Source organism: Leptonychotes weddellii, chromosome 13, assembly GCF_054177405.1.
Source record: "Leptonychotes weddellii isolate Sample4059 chromosome 13, ASM5417740v2, whole genome shotgun sequence".
Classification (NCBI taxonomy): Eukaryota; Metazoa; Chordata; class Mammalia; order Carnivora; family Phocidae; genus Leptonychotes; species Leptonychotes weddellii.
Genome location: NC_138381.1, coordinates 47,946,963 through 47,969,416, shown reverse-complemented (window position 1 = coordinate 47,969,416; position 22,454 = coordinate 47,946,963). Strand labels below are relative to the sequence as shown.

Genomic DNA, 22,454 nt, shown 5'->3' with positions numbered 1-22,454 from the left:
CTGTCTATCCTCCCGAATATCGCCTCGGATTCACTTCTCCGCACGTCCTACCTTCTAGAAAGTGGTCGCTTTTCTGATGAGAGAGTTGTTGTTCTTCTTTTCTTCGATCTCCTGTTGAGTTTGTAGGTGTTCAGAATGGTTTGATCCCTATCCAGCTGAATTCCTGAGAGGAGACGAAATCCAGGTCTCCTACTCCTCTGCCATCTTGCTCCGCCCCCCAGAATCACTCTTTTTAAAAAGAAGGTTTATTGAGGTGCAGTTGACATCGAGTAAACTGATACCTGTAAAATGTACAATTTGACAAATTCTCCATGTATATACACCTGTGAAACTGTCACCATGATCAAAATAATGAACATATCCACCACCCCTAAAATTTCTTCATGCCCCTTTGTAATTTCTTTCTCCTGCCTCTGCCCATCTCCAGGCCTTCACTGATCTGCTTTCTGTCACTCTAGTTTGTGTTTTCCACACTCTCAGATAAATTGTATCATACTCATTTTTCTCTGGTTTTCTTCACTCAGCATAATTATTTTGAGATTTATTCATGTTGATATATGTATCAGTTCATTTCAATTTTTTATTCATTTACTTTCAAAAGCCTCTATGAACATCCTTGTTAAGTGTTTGTATGGACATATGCTTTTCATTTCTCTTGGATAAATACCTAGGAGTTGGGCAGATAGGTCATGTGGTAGGTGTATGTTTAATTTTTTTTTTTTTTGGTGTAAGTTTAATTTTTAAAGAAACTGCCAACTGTTTCCAAGATGTTTGTACCATTTTATAATCCCATCAGTAGTATATGAGTTCCAGTTGCTCCACATTGTCACCAGTAATGGTATTTCATAGTGGGAGCATAGTGGTTTTAATTTGCGTTTCCCTAATATTGTTGGACATCTTTTTATGTGTATATTGTCATTTTTGCCTCAAATTTGAATCTTTGCCAAATCAAGTTTACTTAGATATTTTTCCTAGAAATGTTGTAGCATTAGCTCTTAGATTTCAATCTATATGCTCCATTTTAAATTAAATTTTTCTATATATAAATTAAAATTTTCTATTTTCTAAAAATTTCTATAAATTTTTCTATATTCTATATTTAATATTCTATATTAAATTTTTCTATAAAGTGTGAAGTAAGGATCTAAGTTTTATTGTTATCATGATCATTTTGCATACGGCTATCCAATTATTTCAGTAAACAGTTCAAAAGTTATCCTTTTTCCATTGAATTGCCTTGGCACCATTGCCAGAATCAATTGGTTGCATATTTGTGGATCTATTTCTGGAATCTCTATTGATCAATTTTATTTTCTCTATACCAACAACACTATCTTGATTACTATAGCTTTAGGTTGTTGTTGTTTTAAAGCTTCAGAGTCTAAAATAAATAAATAAATTAATTAATTAAAATTTTTAAAAAGCTTCATAGTTTTGAAATTAGGTAATATTAGTCCTCTATTTTTCCCCCAAAGCCATTTTGGCTATTTTGCCTTTGCATTTCCACATAAATTTTAAGATTAGCTTATTAATTTCTATAAAAACCCTACTGGGACTTCAACTGAGTGTTTTATATCCTATCTTCTTGTTCTATCAATTGATAGAGTAGTGTTGAAATCTCTGACCAAACGGTAGATTTATTTTTTTTCTTCTTGTAGTTCTACCATGTTTTGCTTCATATTGTTTGAGGCTTCGTTATTACATGCATAAACATTTTAATTGTTATATCTTCTTATGAATTGACCACTTTGTTATTATAAAGTGACACTCTTTATCCATGGTAATGTTTTTTGCTCAGAAATCTACTTTGTCTGATACTAATATAATCATTCCAGGTTTTTTTTTAATTAGTGTTAGCATGGTATATGCTTTCCATCCTTTTACTTTTGACCTACATGTGTCTTTATATTTAAATTGTATTTCTTGTAGGCAGCATATAGTTAGGTCTTGATTTTTCATCCAGTTGGGTAATCTTTGCCTTTTTATTGGAGTGTTTGAACAATTTACATTTTGTGTGATTACTGATATGGTTGGATTTAAATCTACCATCTTGCTATTTGTTTTCTACCAATCTACCTGTTTGTTTCCCTTCTCCTTTTTTTCTACTTTCTTTTGGATTGAGTATTTTTTTATTATTCCATTTTAGCTATTTTATCTTATCACCTATAATTCTTTGTTTTGCATTATAGTAGTTTAGAATTTTAATATACATCTTCTCACCACCTCCTTCAAATAAGATTATACTACTTCATGTATAATGTAAGAACTTAAAACAGTGTTATTCCATTTCCCCTTTCAAGCCTTGGTGCTATTATTTCATGGATATTATTTGTGTATATATTACAAATTGCACAATACAATGTTATTGTTTTAGTTCAAATAGTCACTTATCTTCCAAAGAAATTTAAAAGGAAGAAAAAACTTTTCAATATTTTCTCACATTTTTATCATTTCTGTTGTTCTTCATTTCTTTGTGTAGACCTGGATTTCCATCTGGTATCATTTTCTTAGTACCTGAAGCGTTTCCTTTAATATATCTTGCAGTGCAGTCCTGCTGATTATGAATTATTTTATTTTTTGTATGTCTAAGACAGTCTGTATTTCATCTTCATTTTTGAAATAGATGTTCACCGGTTATAGAATTCCAGATTGACAGTTTTTCTTTCAGTACTTTAGAAAGGATGATCCACTGTAGCGCATATCTGCACTATAAGAATGACTATCATTATTCTTATTTTTGTCCCTCAGTATGTATCTTTTTCTCTCTACCTGCTTTTAACAGGTTCTTTTTATCATTGGATTGAGAAATTTGTTTGTGATATGCATTTGTGTTGTTTCCTTCATGTGTCTTGAGCTTGGGGTGTACAAGTTCCTTGGATCTGTGAGTTTACAATTTTCATCAGCTTTGGAAAATTCTTCACCATTGTTTCTTTAAACATTTTTTTTCTGTATCCCCTTCTCTCTGCTGTACTTCAGGAACTCCAATTACATGCCACTTGAAACCACAGATCACTGATGCTGTGTTCATTTTCCCTTTCAGTCTTTTTGTTTCTGTGTTTCATTTCAGACACTTTCTGCCACTGTGTCATAATTTTACTATCCTTGTCTTCTTCAGTGTCTAACTTGCTGTGAATTCCAGTCAGTGTGTGGGTTTTGTTTTGTTTTGTTTTCATTTCAGACTTTGTAATTTCCATCTGTAGAAGTCGAGAACAATTTGTATTATTTTTATATTTTCCATGTCTTTATTTAACATGTTTAATCTTTACCTTCTTGAACATATGGAATATTTTTACAATAACTGTTTTTATATCCTTGTTGGCTAATTCTATAATCTGTGACATTTTTGGTTTTGTTTTTGTTGATTGATTTTTCTCCTCAGAAAGGGCTGTATTTTCTTGCTTCTTTGCATACTTAATAACCTTTCATGAGATGCCAGACATTTTGAATTTACATTGTTTGGTGCTGGATATTTTTGTATTTTTATAAATGCTCTTGAGCTTTGTTCTGGGGAAATGATTTGATCTTTCAAGGCTTGCTTTTGTTAAGTGAAATCGGAACAGACTTTAGTCTAGGGATAATTTGGCCATGCTACAGAGGAAATAGCCTTCTGAGTAGTACTCTACCAGTTGCCTGTGAATTAGGAGATTTCCGCTTTGACTGGTGGGAATATGGACTCTCCCAGGCCCTATGAGGGTTTGAGGATTGTTCTCTCCAATTCTCTTGTGTGGGTTTTCCCCCTGCCTCAGGTGGTTTCCTCACATTGATGTGCTGATCAATACTCAGGTGAGCCCTCCAGAGGGACCCTCTGAAAATCTCTGAAGCCTCCCTCTCCATGCAGCCCTTTCCTCCAGTATTCATCCTTGTGACTCTATCTGTAGATACCTTGTCCTTCCTGGAATTCCAGCTTCTTCTCCTCCACCTTGGGAGACTGCCAGGCTCTACCTGGGTTTTTCTTCCTGAGCTGCTGTCTTGAAATTCTCTCCAGACAATAAGCCAGGACAATGGTAGAGCTCACCTAATTTGTTTCTCTTCTATCAGGAATCATTGTCCTAAGCCAGCTAATATCCAATGTCTGTAAATAGTTGTTTCACGTATTTTGCTTGGTATTTTAGTTATTTGATGTGGAAGGGTCAGGCTGATGTCAGGAACTGTGGAGGGTCTAAAATTTTACCCTGCTTAGAAACTAATACGTTTCGTACCACAGTTTCATAGATGCTGGCAAAAGATAAGAGATTCCTAGGGGGAAACAAAGGACTCTATTACTCACAGCACAATTAGACAGCATGAACTTCATGTTCTCATTACTTTCCTTTGCATTGTCCCCCCGCCAAGTTCCACAGTGCGGTAGGGAGCAGCACAGATGGATGCTGTACACACAGTAGATATGTGTTACATCTGACTTGTACTTATAAAGGGGGCTGCCAGCAAATCTACCCAAGCTTTCTCTGAAGAAGGACATTATCTTTACTATCCTGGTGAGAAAACAAATCAACTTTCTGCCCTAGAGAATATACTGTCTTTATATTCCAAGTTTGTTTGCTATCCAAACATCCTTGAAAAGATATTCTATAAAAAGCTGATATAGGATATACAGAAAGTATAACTTACATCATTACTGTTTTTTAGGACAGGTAAGAAAATCAAAATTGCCAAGCAAAGAAAGTAAAATTGTGGCTTTGAATGAATGAATGAATGTTTTAGGAAGAATTTCAGAGATGAGGTACTTCTTTATACTGTGGAGCAGTAATTAACTCTTGCTCCAGTGGGAGAGAAACATCTATGACTCTTGGCATATGCTGGGCTTCCCAGAGCGTGTGCTTTTCACTTTTCCTTGTTGTTTTTCAGAGGGTATTATTCCCGGGCCCCCCACAGACCTCTCAGTCACAGAGGCTACCCGGAGCTATGTGGTGCTAAGTTGGAAGCCTCCTGGCCAGCGTGGCCATGAGGGCATTCTGTACTTTGTGGAAAAGGTAAGACTCTGGGATCGACATTATTACCTCAGGCCTCTTCTTAAAGATTTCTTTAAAGAAATAGAGATTACATTTCCATTGTGTCCTGACCTCTTTAAACCCTTATAAACTATAAACAGTCCTCACCAAAATATGTATATCACACAGAACTTTGCCTGAAAGTTGAGGGGGTTTATGGATCCCTGGAGCTCACCCATAGACTTCTAAGAGGTCCAAAGACCCCAAATTAAAACCCTTTTAAGCAGAGAAATGTTCCTGAAACTAGATTGTTCATATGGCACTGTTTTCTAGACACTTTCTCTGTTTTCCTTGCTCTAGTAATGGCTTTTCATCTCTCTACAACTTGTCTCATACAGTCAGAAATGAACATTGATGAGGGTAGATGAACTAGAGGAATAAAAGTTACAGTACTTTCAGAATCCTGTCAAATAGCCAGAGAGTTAAAGAGAGAAAATCCTTACATGCTGCCGCACACTCGGCTAGTACTACTCAAGTGTAGATAGTAGGGTAGGGTCAGGAATTACAAACAGCATGAGATACTGGCTAGTTCTTGCCCTCAAATATCTTACAATTTTATTATAATTATGTTAGAGAGGGCAGCATATAATGAAGGCCTAAAATGGGTGGGATGATGAGAATTATATGTGACTCCATCACATACCTATATTTGAAGGTGGTTGTAGTAAGTATTTCTACCCAGAAAATGGAGAGGAGCCAAGACCTGGAAAGGATGTTATTTGGGGGAAGTGCCCAGTTGCAAGAGCAGACATATAGGAGGAACACCTGCTAGGTAAGGCATACTTGCTACAGGAAAAGGGCATTTAAAGAGAATTTGCTTAAAATGAGGTTCAAAATCCATTTGTTAAAGTTTTGATTAAGATGTAATTGAAAAAAATGAAATGAAAGTAAGTTTATTTTATGTTATCTGTAAGAATGTTTACATTTTTATTGGCAGCCATGCACCATTTTATTTACTTATTTATTTTTAATGCACCATTTTTTTTTTAAGAACAGTGAATGAAACACTTGGCTGTACTCTTTTGTGTATTTTGTTTTTATAAAATTTTGTGATAACACGATAAGTTATCATTTACATTTTACTTTCATAGCAAAATTATAGAAAAGGTCTTTATTTGGCAAAAATATTATGTAGCTTGGTTAGTTTTCCTGAGAGCTTTTCTCTTTCATCCTTAATGCTATTCTGATCATTCAATTTCAGAACACCTATTAGGTCACCTTCCCTGACAATTATTACAAGAGAATAGATATCATAGATATATAGGTGTGTACAAAAATGCAAACATCTGCAAATTAGGTGACAACATAAAACCAAAGGCAACTATCACTATGGCCTTTTAGTTATTTCAGATCATCAGAGAAAATTATACTAGCACTAAAACTGCTAGGATCTGTGGCTTTCCTATCTTAATTAATAAATTTATTAATTTATTTCCTTGATAAAGACATTTAGCTCCTGTCTTTGAGGAGCATGCCTCACTTCTTATCCCTAGCAAATTGGTAACAATAAATGGATTGTCTCTTTAACATGCAATATGGGCATCTTTCAAAAGAGTCTGATTTTACCAAAATAATATTAGAAGTTCTTATTGGTATTAATTTGTGTATTTTCTAGATGTTAGCCTCAAATTAAATATAACTTGAGTAGCATTTCTGATTTAAAATTTTTTTTTCTATTTTTTTTAATAGGGGGCAAGACTAGAGTGGAAAATGTTTATTTCCTGGTGTGCTTAATTCATACCCTTCACTGAATCTTTTTGAAATGCTCCACAGGAAAAGAGTTCTGAATAAGCTCTGTGACAATAATTACCATCTTTCCTACAGTAGTGACATAGTAACAACCTACCACTGAGGCATTTTCTTCAGATGAGTTAACTTTGGCTTCTGTTGAACATTTCCTCTCGTCACATAAACTCTAATTTCTCCAGGAAAATCTATCACTTCCCTAGACCTAAATACATATGAGTCTGTGATTAAAAATTTAAGTGTTCTTCCACCAGCGAACCTATTAGTATGGAACAGAGGGAACATGTATGAGTGCACTCTGAGTAGAGAGGCCTCTGTAGGCACCACTGACATATACAAAAGGCCCAGGATGTTGACATATTGGGGGAGCAGAACATGCCCAGAGACTAGGGCACATTTACAGAAGAACTCTCCAGACATCAAACCGTTCTACTCAGCTGAATCTCAGGTTATTTCTGATGAGCCTCTTCTAACATGTTGACCTTTCTAAAAGGCAGTGTTTCACATGCTCTTGTCCTGCAGCGCGTTTTCATCCCCAGAATGTTCATGCCTGTGGGAATGCTGCTTCTTCAGTAACCCTTGAGCTTGCACTTCTTTACAGAACTTGTTACCAGAAATTGCACACACATAAAGCACAAACTTGCCTGTCATGGCTACTGCTTACTCCCAGTTACACCGTGTCTGTGAGCCCTGAAATTGTTGACATTTAATAGAAGGCATCGATGGGGCATAGAATTTGCACAGTTAGTAAGAGACAGAGCTAGGATTTGAACCTGGGCAGTCTGGCTCAGTTTTCATATACTGTATCCAACTAGTACACATCATTGCATTTCAACCTTCCCAAGCCTGCCTTCTCTGGAAAACTTGGATAATCACACAGTGCTACCCCCACAATACTTACAGTTCAGAGCATAGTTGAGAGGATTAAAGAGTTACAATGGCATAAAGCTCTTAGCATAGTGAAAGGCAGCTATTATTTTTATTATGAAAGAACAAATGGTAATTGTTATATGTTCCCCAGTGGAGAAAATGTCAAAATGAATCAAAGCCATAAACTAAAGGATTAAAGATCTGGGAGAATTTTATCCCTCAGTTAGCAGCAGATTGACTGTTTAGGGGGAATTTATCCTCTCCACCCTCCCACACACAATGACACAATCATGAAAGATTCTACAAAGGACTTTAGAGGTTACCTTGTCACATTTGCTTTTTTTACAAATGATGAAACTGAGACCAAAGATACTCACATGACTTTCCCAAGGTCACATATCTTGTTATTAACAAAGCTAGGACCGCAATGAATGCCTCTGGGTCCTTTGCACCATACCACATTGCCTTCCATTTCAAGTCAGTGAAGATTACGCCATGCGATATATCAGTATTCTTACAGTCCCAACAGCGTATCATCCTTGACAGCTGGTCACTGTATCACAAGGTTTGGATTTCTAGAAAAGTCTCTTGAAAATGTTCAGAAGTTCCGAAGCAAAATCACTTCTACTGACCTTGGGGCAGAATTGAGAGTTCAAATAGGCGGGATAAAGGATTACTGAAGACTAATCATAGTTTTCTCACTATATTCTCTACAAAGTGCAAATCGACACCACATCCTTTCAAGGATATCAGAGTAATTCTAGATCATTTTAGTTCTAAGAACAGAATTGCTTTGAATTTAGTTTTCCCCATCATTTATTCTAAAATAGGGGGAAGAGGGGCGCCTGGGTGGCTCAGTCGGTTAAGCGGCTGCCTTCGGCTCAGGTCATGATCCCTGGGTCCTGGGATCGAGCCCCACGTCCGGCTTCCTCTCAGTGGAGAGCCTGCTTCTCCCTCTCTCTCTGCCTGCCTCTCTGCCTACTTGTGCTTTCTCTCTCTGTGTCAAATAAATAAATAAAATTTTTAAAATAAAATAAAATATGGGGAAGAAAAAAAGAACCTCTTTAACTTTCATTAACTTCCTTCCTTCCTTCATTCAGAATTCAAAACAATTCATTCATTCAGAAAAAAAACAATTGTTGATTATCTACTATGTGCCAGATACAATTCTAGGCTCTGGGGTATAGCAGTGAACAAGACAACTCCCTGAACTCATTTCATTGAAATTTACTTTCCAATGGAGGAGATGACAAATAAACAACTTAATTTCAAATACAGTTAAGTGTTTTGAAAAAAATAAAGCAGGGTAAGGGATAGAAAGTGATGAGAAAGGAGCGAAGAACTCTTTTAGATTCTTTGATAGAATAGGGAGGGGATGATCAAGAAGGCCTTTTTGAGGAAGTGGTGTTTGAGTACAGACCTGAATGAGATTATGAGTCATTAAATAACACTCAATTAAAATAACACAGTTTATAACAATGAAAATTTAAGTATTTTATATAGCATAGTAAATCTATTTACCTACCCTAAGAATTAGAAAAGTATCTGACCCCAAACTGCCTTCAGAATAAAGTCTTTTATAAGTAGATCAATGATCTTTAGTTAATAAGTTAGTGAAGTATTAAAGTAGCATATTTGTCAAACAATCTGAAGCCATATTTGATTTTGATAATCCTCTGGCCTATAGATGCTTCATCCCCAATTTCCTCAAATCTCTTCTCCAGTTCAACTCAAAACAGGTAAGTAATTGCTGACTGATAAATAAGACTGCTAGTTGCCTGGCTCAGAGTCCCCATCTATTCTTGCCCTACTGTGAATGGGTCTCTCTGTTTGGGCTGCAGTGTGATGCAGGAACAGAAAACTGGCAGCGGGTGAACACAGAGCTCCCCGTGAAGTCTCCCCGCTTTGCTCTGTTCGACCTGGCTGAAGGGAAATCCTACCGTTTCCGCGTCCGCTGTTCTAACTCAGCAGGAGTTGGTGAGCCCTCAGAGGCAACCGAAGTGACCGTGGTAGGGGACAAACTTGGTGAGTAAAGAGTTTGGTTGAACAACTGTAAACTGATTTTACTTCAATTCAAGAAAAAATTCCAAAGCAAGAATCTCATTAGAATGTATCTATCCAGAAGTAAAAGTGGTGGCATCCTTCTTTCACATTATAAATGTAATTGACAACTATACCTGACTGATACGTTTTAAAAATTCATTATTATGAGTTATGAAGTTATGAAAAGTAAACTTCTCCAGGAGTTTCAACAGTATTGCTAATGTATTTTTTTTCTGGAGTATTTAGTGTATCGTTATGCCCCCAAACTAACATACGTATTTTTAAATTTTCCACTTTAACAAATTTAAATAAAGTGACTGTATGTTCGACATGATTACTTATATAAAATTTATTTATGTGTGTGTTTGTTCATATGTGATAAGAATGCATTTTTTAAAACCACCCTGAGTTTGATAATCATTTTCCTCCTTTGTCAGATATCCCCAAGCCCCCAGGCAAAATCATCCCGAGCAGAAATACAGACACGTCAGTGATAGTTTCATGGGAGGAATCCAAAGATGCTGAAGAGCTGGTCGGGTACTACATAGAGTCAAGTGTTGTTGGCTCTGGCAAGTGGGAGCCCTGCAACAACAACCCTGTGAAGGGTCCACGGTAACCACAATGTTGGGGCGGGGGCTGCTGTGGGGAGCCTTCTGACTCTAGAACACGGAGGCTATGAAGAGGAAATGCACAGCAAATGAACCGTTGAGCACTACATCAAAAACTAATGATGTACTATATGTTGGCTAACTGAACATAATAAAAAAATTAAAAATTAAAAAATTACTTTTTAAGGGGCGCCTGGGTGGCTCAGTCATTAAGCGTCTGCCTTCGGCTCAGGTCATGATCCCAGGGTCCTGGGATCGAGCCCCGCATCGGGCTCCCTGCTCAGCCGGGAGCCTGCTTCTCCCTCTCCCACTCCCCCTGCTTGTGTTCCCTCTCTAGCTGTCTCTCTCTCTGTCAAATAAATAAATAAAAATAAATAAAATCTTTAAAAAAAATTACTTTTTAATTTATAATAAAATTATGATCCTCCCCCCCCAACCACACAAAAAGAAAATGCAACCATGGACCCATATAGCGGCACAAACATCCAATGGAGGGAGTTTGTTTTTTTTTTTTTAAAAAACATTATACTTTAAATATCCAAATAAATTAAAATTGAACATAATCTACTGCCATATATTTGGAAAAAAAGGTTTACTGGTGATCTTAAACACTTAGAAACACATTAATGCCAGCTCTGATGAATTCATTTTATAGTATTTTTCTGATTATTTTCCTTCATGCTGTTTGTCCTTTTTACCCCTCTGTTCTGGTCTTTAATATTCAGTGTGATACCAGATTTCAAGGATCCAATAGATTCTAGCTAACATAAAGGACCCAGGCATTTTATTTATTTAATTAATTTTTTTAGAGAAGGGTGTGGTGGAAGGGTAGGGGGAGAGGGAGAGAGAGAATCTTAAGCAGGCTCGATCTCACAAAGATCATGACCTGAGCTGAAATCAAGAGTTGGACGCTTAACCAGTTGAGCCACCTAGGCTCCCCTAGGCATTTTAAGTGAATAGGAAAAAAGCATCAACATTTTACAAATTCTGAACATGGTTAAACTCAGTGCTAAGGAGACATAAATAACACCAACAAAGGGACGTTCAGAATACTTTGCCACTTCTTTATATCTGTTTCTAATATGGAAAGGGTTATTTTTTTCTTGCTTTCAAATATTTTATCAACCAACTTTGCAGGTTGATGTTGAATTCTGACCTGCAACCAAACTCTGAGTCTCCTTTGATTTATGACCAATCTGGAGAATTCCAACCCCCCCCCAAATTGTCAAACAGGCTTGTTAGATAGTTTCTGGCATGGCCACGTCAAAGTCCAAGGACCCCCATAGGATGAATTGTTTCTTTTGCAGAACAGGAGAGATTAGAGGCAAATCAATGAATGGGAGAAAGCAAGAGATTCATTTAGCCCATTTGTTCATTTCACTTTTATTGTTAAGTTCCCAGCCTTTTCCTGGGACTATTTAGAAATATTTATAGAGGGTTAGGCTGGGTCTGCCTTTCCACAAACAGATAAGAGCTGCTCAGGGACAGGCACCATTTTTTTTTATTTGTCTTTGTGTCCACAATACCTAGCTCAGTGTCTGGAACACTGAAGTGCTCAATAAATATTTGCCAAACTGAGCTGATCTGAAGGATTGGCCTAATTTATGACTGCCTTCGTTAAATATTCCAACATTACTAATGGTAATAGAGTCATTAGCAGACCTGTTATTTCCTCTGGTTATAGTCTTCAGAATGGATTAAAATGTTACAGTGATTCATGAAACAGCTATTTATAGCCATTATAGCTATTAAGGAGTGAGGTTGTTTTATGTGTGAAACTGCCCATGGATTCACACCTCATGACTGGATCCTTACATCTAAATGGTAATCCATATTTCATTCTATTTTCAGATTCTAGTGTAATTTCTCAAGTAATTATACCTTCCCTGGCATGCAGGGAAGCAGTAACTAGACCTCTGTAACAAGGAGCAGCCAATGCCTTACAGCCATAAGTATATACCTGAAATAGCCATTAACAGTGTTAATACCACCTATTATTTATTAAATGCCTCTTATATGCCAGGCCCTGAAATAGGTACTTTAAATACTTTATGGCCAATCTTTACACAAAAATTATCATGGAGGCATTATTATCCCCATTTTACTGATGCGCACACCAGAGGCTCGGAATAGTTAAGGTACTTATTCAGGGGAAAGCCAGGACTCTGCATTGTTTGATGGAGTGAGTTTAGAAAATTGCCTTAATTAGCTGCCTTCTTGTCTAAAGCACATACATTACCTGATCTCTGTACATCTTCCTTTTAGAAAACGAATTGTTTTTATAAAGCCAGATCATTCAGTTAAGCTAAAACCATCTTGTCTAATTTTCCCCCTAGGAAAAACTTCTAAAACTTCCTTTCCTTTTAGATTTACTTGCCATGGATTGGCGACTGGTCAGAGTTATATCTTCCGGGTCAGAGCAGTGAATGCAGCAGGACTTAGTGAATATTCCCAGGATTCAGAAGTGATTGAAGTAAAAGCTGCTATTGGTAAGTTCCTTATGCATAACTTGGTAGTTAAAAATGGATTTTTGTAAGTTACAAAGGAAGATACCATCCTCTCCAGAAATTGTCTAAAGCTTCTAGTATTGCTTGATGATTCCATCCTCAGATGATCATTTTCTCTGACTCCAGGTGACAGCTAACCTTCCATAGCCGTCATTTTACAGATCTTCATCACTTATCAGATTCTGTGCATCCATAGCCTTGTCATCTTCATGAGTCCGAGTTTCCTCAGATATTTCCCACTGTGTGAAACTCCATTCTAACTTCGTGCTCATCCTGGGGATGTGGAGGGCCATCCGGTTCCTTGAAGTGGTATATCACCCATAACACAGATATTTTGTACCTAAAAGCCATTTCACCTGTGACAAAGCCTGGCTTGTTTTCACTAACAACACATTAACATGCTTTTTATAAACTATAAATTTTGTGCGAGACACATGTGGTTGCTTAATCATATGCTACATCTCTGCTCTCAAAGTAACCAATAGAATAAAACCGGTAACAAAGTAATTGTATGTATGTATATGATGTGCCTCCCAATCTTACATAAAGTAGGGAAGGGACCCAGGTAGTTCAGAGCACCAAAAATGAAGTCTGTGATAGAGTAACCCATATTTGAAAGGAAAGATTATTTCATACCAGTTATCTTCGGTTATCATGCCGTATTACTTTTTAATATTCCTTATAATATGGACAATAGTGACCATGTTTTTTGAGGTTGGGAGGTACAGGCCATTAATAGTTCAGTAATGTACATAATTCTGTTATAAAATCAGGATCTTTAATATATGCCTTGTGCACTTTATGATCCTTTCCTCCCCTCATTGTGTTGAATAATAGGACTTAATATCTTTCAAAAAATGTCGGAGATTTGCTTTTTTCTTATATATACTTGGGTTCTGCAAATCAAAACAATTCCTGTTCTGTCTGTGGTTTTCTGTTCTCATTTCTTCTTTTCCCAGAATATGGAGAAGTTGAACTGTTTCCTAGGTGTAAATTATGTGAAACGTATGCCTTCCATATTTCCTGCCAATCTGAGTGGTTTCCATTAAACTAAGATTACTTTTGTTCTGCTTGTGGTCCTGTTTTTCCCTTTGTTCTATTAAGTAAGAACAATTTATACTGTGTCTGGGCTTAAAGTGTTTCTGTTGTTATCTGGTGATTATAGGGGGAGGCGTGTCTTCCGATGTGTGGCCTGAAATGAATGATACACCTGGTGGACTAACAGACTCCAGGGGAGGCATGCATGAAGCCTCCCAGCCAACCTTTAAGAAAGATGCTTTGCTTGGTAGCAAACTTAACAAACCTTCACTACCCAGTAGCCCTCACAACCTGGGCCAAACAGAAGTGAGTAAAGTAAGTGAAACAGTTCAGGAAGAGCTTACCCCATTACCACGGAAGGCAGATGGTAAGGGGAAAAGTAAGTCTGACCCTCTGAAAAAGAAGAAGGACATAGGTGAGCGTCGAAAGAGTACAACTGTTCATCTGTCTCCATCAGTGTCCTCACCTCATTGTCTAGATCACATTCTTCCATCTGTGTTCACTTTCATCTATGTTTATTCTTCATTTGACATGTTTTCAGCTATCCATTTGCAATACTTTTGTCTAATGAGTTGTAAAAGTAATTTTATATGAGTTTGGCTTTTATATATACTTCACTGTGCTTGATGACAATAGAATATTTTCTTCTTTAATAGAATATTTAAAATAATTTGGTTATAGAGTCCTTTTTGGTTTCTCAGGCAGACTTACCTTTGGCCTCATTTCACTAAGAAAATTAGAGCTGAGAGCAGGAAGAATTTGATAATCACAGCCTATGTGGGGTCCTTTGAAATATTCATGTTCAATACATATATAGGAAAAATATTTTACAAAGAAGTCACATTTTATCAGGATCATAGTTATTAACTTCTATTGTTCATCTTCAGGTTTTCAAGTTATCCTTTATATTTAACTCAAATAAATATAAGTAACGTTATCTCTTTGAGGTGCCATGAAAAGTTTAACAGGGTATCATAATCACATAAAGCTAAATTCTGTGCTATATGAATCACATTCCCAGAACTGATTTATTTAAGACTATTTATCAGTAAGCTCAGAATTTTCTTATTAGGATATTTGGTACTTGTGGCTTATATATTCTAGGTGACAGTGTTTTCTTAGCAAATAAAAATGAAATGATAAACATATACTGATACTCCACCCCCAACTTCTCTCACTTCCTTTTTTTTTTTTTTTGAACCTTTATTGTCTCCTCAACTCAAAATGGGATATTCATTAGAGAATTCACATTCAGTATTGCTCTGTAATAGGAAGAGTAAGAGAGGGAAAGTTGTTTTTTGTTTTTTTTTTTTTTTAAGTAAAGAATGAAGGAGGTTGGTGAGGGGGAGGGAGAAACAAATGTATTTTATTTTTTAAATCTTTATTGTTCTAAGACTTGAATAAGAATAAATAGTTTTTTTTTCTGTAATCCAAATAAATATTCAGAAAACCCTTCGATGTTATTGCACATCTAGATGGATTTCTTTTCATCATCTGACCCTCTCTCTCTTTTTTTTTTAAGATTTTATTTATTTATTTTACGGAGAGAGACACAGAGAGAGAGGGAACACAAGCAGGGGGAATGGGAGAGGAAGAAGCAGGCTTCCCACTGAGCAGGATCGATGCGGGGCTCGATCCCAGGACCCTGGAATCATGACCTGAGCTGAAGGCAGACCTAATGACTGAGCCACCCAGGCACCCCAAGACCCTCTCTTTCTTTATCAAAAACCCTAATTTAGTAGTTGGATAAAAAGTTGATCAGAAGCCACATGAATGAAGGAAGACTTTTAAAATATCCTCCAGATATTTTTCTGGCTAGGAACTAATAACCACAGTGACAGCTATATAGTATTTTGTACTACATGAATAATAGTCCAATATCAGGTTAAAAATAATGCAGCAAAAGATATTATATATTAAGAGAAAAAAATCACATGGCAGATTGTGCCTGTTTCTTTTTTTTTTTTTTAATTTTTTTTAAGGTGGCATTTAGCTGAGCTCCAAATAAGATTTTTTTCTGTGTGTAGACAGAACTTGTTTAGTTGTAAGGTCTCACAAGAGTATGTATGCCTGAATGGTGAAATGCTAACCATTTGGAAATAACATGGAGATTCTCCATAAGCACATTGAGGCAGAAATTGATATACATTACTTCATTTTCCTCCAGGAGCAAATAAGAACAAAACCACATAAAGAAACAAAAATATATATATTGGGGAAAATATTTCTTCTTATGGGGAACAGAATCATTTTTCAGAATATTGCACCATTTTGCTTCTGGTATTTCAAAAATTGTTCTTCCGTGGAAGTGGGGGGGCAGTGGAATAATAATTGTAGTACGCTTTTCACTGTGTGTTAGTTTTTTTCTCATACACCAAACTGGGTGCCAAGTTACAGATCAGTCTCACATTTTAGTTTTATACTGCAAGACCCTAGGGCCCTCACACGTGGCACGAATGAAGCAAGCTTAATGTACATAAAATCATAAATGCATTCTGTCTACTCACTTGCTATTCATATTGCAACAGCGGCACCATCTCCTCCCTGTGATATCACTTGTCTTGAAAGTTTTCGTGACTCAATGGTTCTTGGATGGAAGCAACCAGATAAGACTGGAGGGGCTGAAATTACTGGCTATTATGTGAATTATCGTGAGGTAATTGATGGAGTACCAGGAAGATGGAGAGAAGCCAACATCAAAGCTGTCAGTGATGAGGCATATAAGGTAAATGACCTTCTGTAGTGTGGAGTCATATAAATGATGACATGCTCCCTTGCACTCACATGCACATCCACACCCACACTCGGCGCCTTGTAAATGATTCATGTCATTTCTCCGGTGTCCATTGTCTACAATGACATGGACTTTTGTCAAAAATATACCAAGATAAATAGAAGTAATCTGACTGAGCAGGAAGGATTTGTATTTTCTGATTCATACACATAAACATAATAACTTCCTAGAATATTCACTATAAAATGTTTACTTATGGTAAAAATTAATGGTTATTTCAAAACTTACAAAATATCTGTAACCAGTGTGCTGCTAGTTTCAAGGGTCCCAGAATCCAAGTGACTGCATTTTTCATTTTCAGCATTCAAATCACAAAGGATAATGGGACATGGGCCCTCAGCTCACCACCTGTGAAGGTTCCCCCACCATAGTGGCTCTGATAGCCACGAAGGGATGGTCCACATGTGTCTAACCACAGATTTCTTTTCTTCACTGCTTTGCCCATCTCAGGGTACTTGAGTCTCACTGTTGCCATAGCTATGGCTCCCCTCTTTGGAGTATTGTCAGCTAGAGGAAAGTCACCCTCCAACACTCCCAGGACCCCAGGCTGTGAGGGCAAGAGCAGGGTGAGGCTGGGGGAATGATGCTTTCCCAAACTCAATGGCACAGTTTTTAAATCTAACATTTAAAACTTAAGAAATATCACACACATTCTGAACACATAAAGAATAAAACAAGAATATATAAAATAAAATTGTATTTTTAAGATTCTTCCATGTTGGTGTGTAGCTATGACTTCATTACTCTATGGTATTCTATTATATGAGTGTCTCACAATATACTTTTCCATTCAGTTATTGATTGATATTTGGGCATTTTCACATTTATAGCTATATCAAACAGTGTAGCTATGAACATTTTTGTGTATGTCTGCTGGCATATATATGCACTAGTTTCTCTAGGTTATTACCTAGAAGTAGAATTGCTGGGCCAGAGAATCTGTTTATCTTCAATTTTAGTAGATAAGTCTATACTATTTTTCTGAAGAGTATGAGAATTCCCATTGTTGCACATCCCTCTAACACTTGGTATCACACATTTTCAGTTTTGACAATCTGGGTGTCAAATGAGTCTGAATATCATTTGCTATATATACATACTCCATTTTGAAATCTCCATTTATAACATGCCTGTACAGAGTCTTTGCCCATTTTTCTAATAGATTTTCTTACTGACTTGTGAAGTTCTTTATATATTCTGAGCTTAAAATCCTTGGTAGCTGTGGAAGCTGTGTCTATCTTTCCTGCTCATTGGCTAGTATTTTCTTCTCTTTATAGTAACAACACTAATTCATGATAGCCAGACTTAACAACATTTTCTGTGTCTTTGCTCTGCCTTTTTTTTTTTATGTTATGTTAATCACCATACATTACATCATTAGTTTTTGATGTAGTGTTCCATGATTCACTGTTTGCGTATAACACCCAGTGCTCCATTCAGTACGTGCCCTCTTTAATACCCATCACCAGGCTAACCCATCCCTCCACCCCCTCCCCTCTAGAACCCTCAGTTTGTTTCTCAGAGTCCATAGTCTCTCATGGTTCGTCTCCCCCTCTGTTTTCCCCCCCTTCATTGCTCTGCCTTTTTAATTTTTTTTTAAGAGATGCCTTTGCCTTCCAAGGTCATGGGGATATTTTACTAGATTATCTTCTAAAAGCTCTCTGGTTTGCCACTTACATTAAAGTCATTACTTCACCTATACATTTTGTGTGTGATGTAAAGGTCAACATTTGTTTTTCCCCTGTAGGGACACCCAGTTGTCTCATCTATTGAAAAGTTTGTCCTTTTTCTACTATTCTGCTAGACTATCTGTATCATGTATCACGTTTCTTTGATGCACGTGTCTGCTTCTGTGTTTTCTATTTTGTTCCACTGCTGTTTGTCTACCACTGGACCAGTACCACATTAATTTAATCATTACCACTCATAGCAAATTTGATAACTGGTAGATCAAGTTATCTCAGTTTATTTTTTAATTCCAAGGCTATTTTTAGCCCCTTTGCACTTTGATATAAATTGTAAAATTAGGTTACCACGTTCTACCAAAAAAGGACAAGCAAAAGCAAACACAATAAACAGAATTAAACTAAACTAAAACATTTTAGAATTCTGATTGGGATTGCATTGAATCCATAAATTGAGGAATAATTGACATCTTTAAAATATTAAGTCTTCTAATACATAAACATGATATTTCTCACCATTTATTTTGGTCTTTAAAGTTTCTCAGTAAAGTTTTATAATTATCTATAGAAGTTTTGCACATCATTTGTTATTTATTTATAGGTATTACATATTTTCAGTGTTTAAATGGTATGTTTTTATATCATTTTGTTATTGCTGGAATAGAGAAATATACATCATTTTATGTATTGATTTTACATATCATTGTTATGTATAGATCTCTACTAAATTTTCTTATTATTTCTTTAAGTTACCTATGAGCTTTTTTTGATTCTCTGTAAATCATCATATCATCTGTAAATGACTGTTTACTTCTTCATTTCCAAATTTTATATTTTTTGCTTCATTTTCTTAACTTTCTGCTTAAAATCTTTAACAAAATATTGATAGAAGTGGTGATCTTGGTCATTCTAGATTTGATCTTTGTCTTAAAGGAAAACATTTCACCATTGAGTATTATATTTACTATCAGTGTTTGATAGACATCTGTTATCAGCTAAAGGAAGTTTCCTTCTGTTCCTAGTTAAGAATTAATTAAAATTATGAAATATTTTTTCTGAATCTATTGAGATGGTTATATGATTTTTCCCTTTAGTTTTAATGTAGTATATTCTAGTAATTAATGTTAAAATAACCTTGCATTCCTGGCATAAATCTAAGCTGGACATTATGTAAACTCTATATATTACTGGATTTTTTTTTTTTTTGCTTATTGTTGTTTAGGATTTTTGCTTCTATGTTTATGAGTGAAATTATCCTGAGACTAGAGTTAATTTGATACAAATACCTGACAAGGATAGTACTGAAAGGGAAAATTGCAGGTTAATCTTACTTTATTGAGATATAATTCACATATCATAAAATTCACCCAATTCAAATGTTGCTTTATATATTTTGAAGGGGTGTTGTTAGATGTATACAAAGTGATTTTCTGTATCACTAACAATATATTTTGCCTTCAAGTCTATATTATCTGTTTTAATATAAATTAATCAATTTTCTTTTTGTTGGTGTTTACATGGTATATAATTTTTCATCCTTTGACTTTCTAGTTTTAACTTTGTGCTTTATATGTGTCTCTTAAAAATAGTATAGAGTTGGATATTTTTCCTACCTGAGAGTCTTTGTCTTTTAACTAGAGTATTTAATGTTACTACTACTTTTTGGAAAAACCAATCATCTTTATTTTGTGCTTTCTCTTTGTCCTACCTGTTCTGTTTCATTTTCTGTCCTTCCTTGACTACTTTTGAATAGTTATGTTTTTTCCTTCAGCCATCCCCTTTTCTCCCTCTACGCTTCCTTGAAAGCTATAGATTCTGGGTTTCTGTGTTTGTTTTTGGTGGTTACTCTAGAAATTACAGTGAGCAAATTAACAGTCTAAATTCTATCGCTTTACCCTTGTCTAAGAAAAATAGGGCCTCAGAATACCTAAGCCATTTATTCTATTCCCAACTTGTATACTATTGTATATGTGCTTTTAACTCATTTTTTAAACCAAAAGTATTGTTATTATTGTTTTATAGTCAATAATTATTTAAGTTTATCTAAATTATTTTAGTTAAGATTTTATTTGCTTTTAATTTCACATCTTTCACCTTCCATTTGAGATTACTTTCCTTTCATCTAAATTAAATAGTTTAGAATGTTCTTTAGTTAGGGTATTCAGAAGGTACATACTCTTCATTTTTGTCTGAAAATAACTTTTTTCTTCATTCTCCAAAAAATTTTTTCTAGACAAAACATTATATAATGGTAGTTATTTTCTTTCATATTTTGAAGGTATATTCCACTGTCTTTTGGCTCGTTGTTGCCAGTGACATGTCAGCTTTTAGTCTGTTTGCTCATTTGAGAGTTGTCTTTTCTCTTAGATAGCTTTTAATATTTTCACTATGTTTGGTGTGCTACAGTTAAAATATTATGTGTCTAGGTATAGGTTTTAAAAAATGCCTTTGCCTAGGATTTTGGCATGAGGAGGATTTTTAATCTGTGGGTTGGATTTTTTCAGGAAGACCTTTCTGGAAAATTCTAAGCCATTTATCTCCTAAAATATTGTTGCTGCCCCATTCTCTCCCCTCTCCTCTTGAAACTCTAGTTAACATGTATTTGACATTCTCATTCTGTCTTCCATGTCTATTAATCACTCTTCTCTCTTTCCTATCTTTGTGTCTTTCTGCACTGTGGTCTGTGTAATTTCTTATAACTTTCCATTAGTTTACAAATTTGCTCTTCTTTTGCATCTGATTTCCTGTTAAACACATCCATTATTTTTCTCTTATTGTATTTTTCCCTTTTTAGGTCACATTTTACAAAATATTTTATAGTTTGCTGTCTCCTGCAGATATTTTATTTTATTTATTGTTTTAATGTTTCAAGTTTTTATTTAAATTCTACTTAGTTAACATATAGTGTAATATTAGTTTCAGGATTAGTCCTGCAGATATTTTAAGTTTATATTTTATGTTTAAAACATAGTAAGCATAGCTGTTTTTCTAATCTATGTCTGATGATTCTACCATCTAATATCTTTGCAGGTCTGTATCTGTTATCTTTGGTTTTGTAGTCTGGCTCATGGTATCTTGTTTACTATGCTTGGTTATTCTTGATTATGTGCTGCTCATTGTCATTAAAATATTATTTGCATGAATAATTTGAGCTTTAGGATGAAGGCATCTTTCTCTGTAGAGGATTTGTTTTTGCTTCTGCAAGGTGCCTGGGGATACCACCTGTTAAGTTTTTGTTTTTTTTTTTAAAGATTTTATTTATTTATTCATGAGGGACAGAGAGAGAGAGAGAGAAGCAGGCTTCCAAGGAGCAGGGAGCCCGATGTGGGACTCGATCCCAGGACCCTGGGATCATGACCTGAGCCGAAGGCAGACACTTAACCATCTGAGCCACCCAGGCACCCTGTTAAGTTTTTTCTTAAATCAAATACAAGACTTTATTTTTTTGGACAATCAAGCAATGTGAATTTGCACTGTATAAAGGCAGGTTTATTTCTAATTCAACTTTACTCCCAAAGAGTAAAGCCCTTTAGGGTTCCATCTTAATTGTAGAGGGTTCCCTTTTATTATCCCCTTTTTAGGTTGGGTCTAGGCTTTGATTTCTGAGTTCCTCTGCTTTTGAGATAATCAAAACCAAAGGTCAAATTTTTCTTTATTGGCAACTATCCCCAAGGTAAAAGCTACTTCTGTGTTCCACTTATCTTTTTTTTTGGTTTCCTATTTCCCTTTATTCTGTCCTGATAATTCTGTAACGTCTTTTTTTTTTAATATTTTATTTATTTATTCGAGAGAGAGCAAGTGAGAGAGAGCATAAGCAGGGTGAAGGGCAGAGGGAGAAGCAGAGTCCCTGCTAAGTGGGGAGCCGGATGTGGGACTCAATCCTCGGACACCGGGATCATAACCTGAGCTGAAGGCAGACACTTAACCAACTGAGCCACCCAGGCATCCAATTCTGTAACATCTTGACATTAATTTGATGCTTTTGAAAAGATTTTTAAAAGATATTTTTATCTAGGATTTTGAATTTTTTAGCAAGACAATCTCTGTAGCCTAGTTCACCATTGCCAGAAAAAGAAGTCCCATGCCACAGTATTTCACCTAAGCCTAGAATGACCAACTTTTCCCATTTGCCTAGGACTCTCCTAATTTCAACACTATATCGCCTACATCCTTAG

At 35.8% G+C, this 22,454-nt stretch overlaps 1 protein-coding gene across 1 annotated transcript in view; it reads left to right on the top strand.

Moving 5' to 3' along the window:
• MYOM1 (myomesin 1) overlaps positions 1–22,454 on the top strand; it is a 149,087-nt gene that overhangs the window by 74,060 nt on the left and 52,573 nt on the right. Inside the window, exons 15-21 of the mRNA XM_081802546.1 lie at positions 4,627–4,631; positions 4,752–4,970; positions 9,446–9,629; positions 10,085–10,259; positions 12,623–12,744; positions 13,928–14,215; positions 16,329–16,525. Of these exons, the coding sequence (XP_081658672.1) occupies positions 4,627–4,631; positions 4,752–4,970; positions 9,446–9,629; positions 10,085–10,259; positions 12,623–12,744; positions 13,928–14,215; positions 16,329–16,525 (1,190 nt within the window). The remainder of the gene's footprint in view (positions 1–4,626; positions 4,632–4,751; positions 4,971–9,445; positions 9,630–10,084; positions 10,260–12,622; positions 12,745–13,927; positions 14,216–16,328; positions 16,526–22,454) is intronic.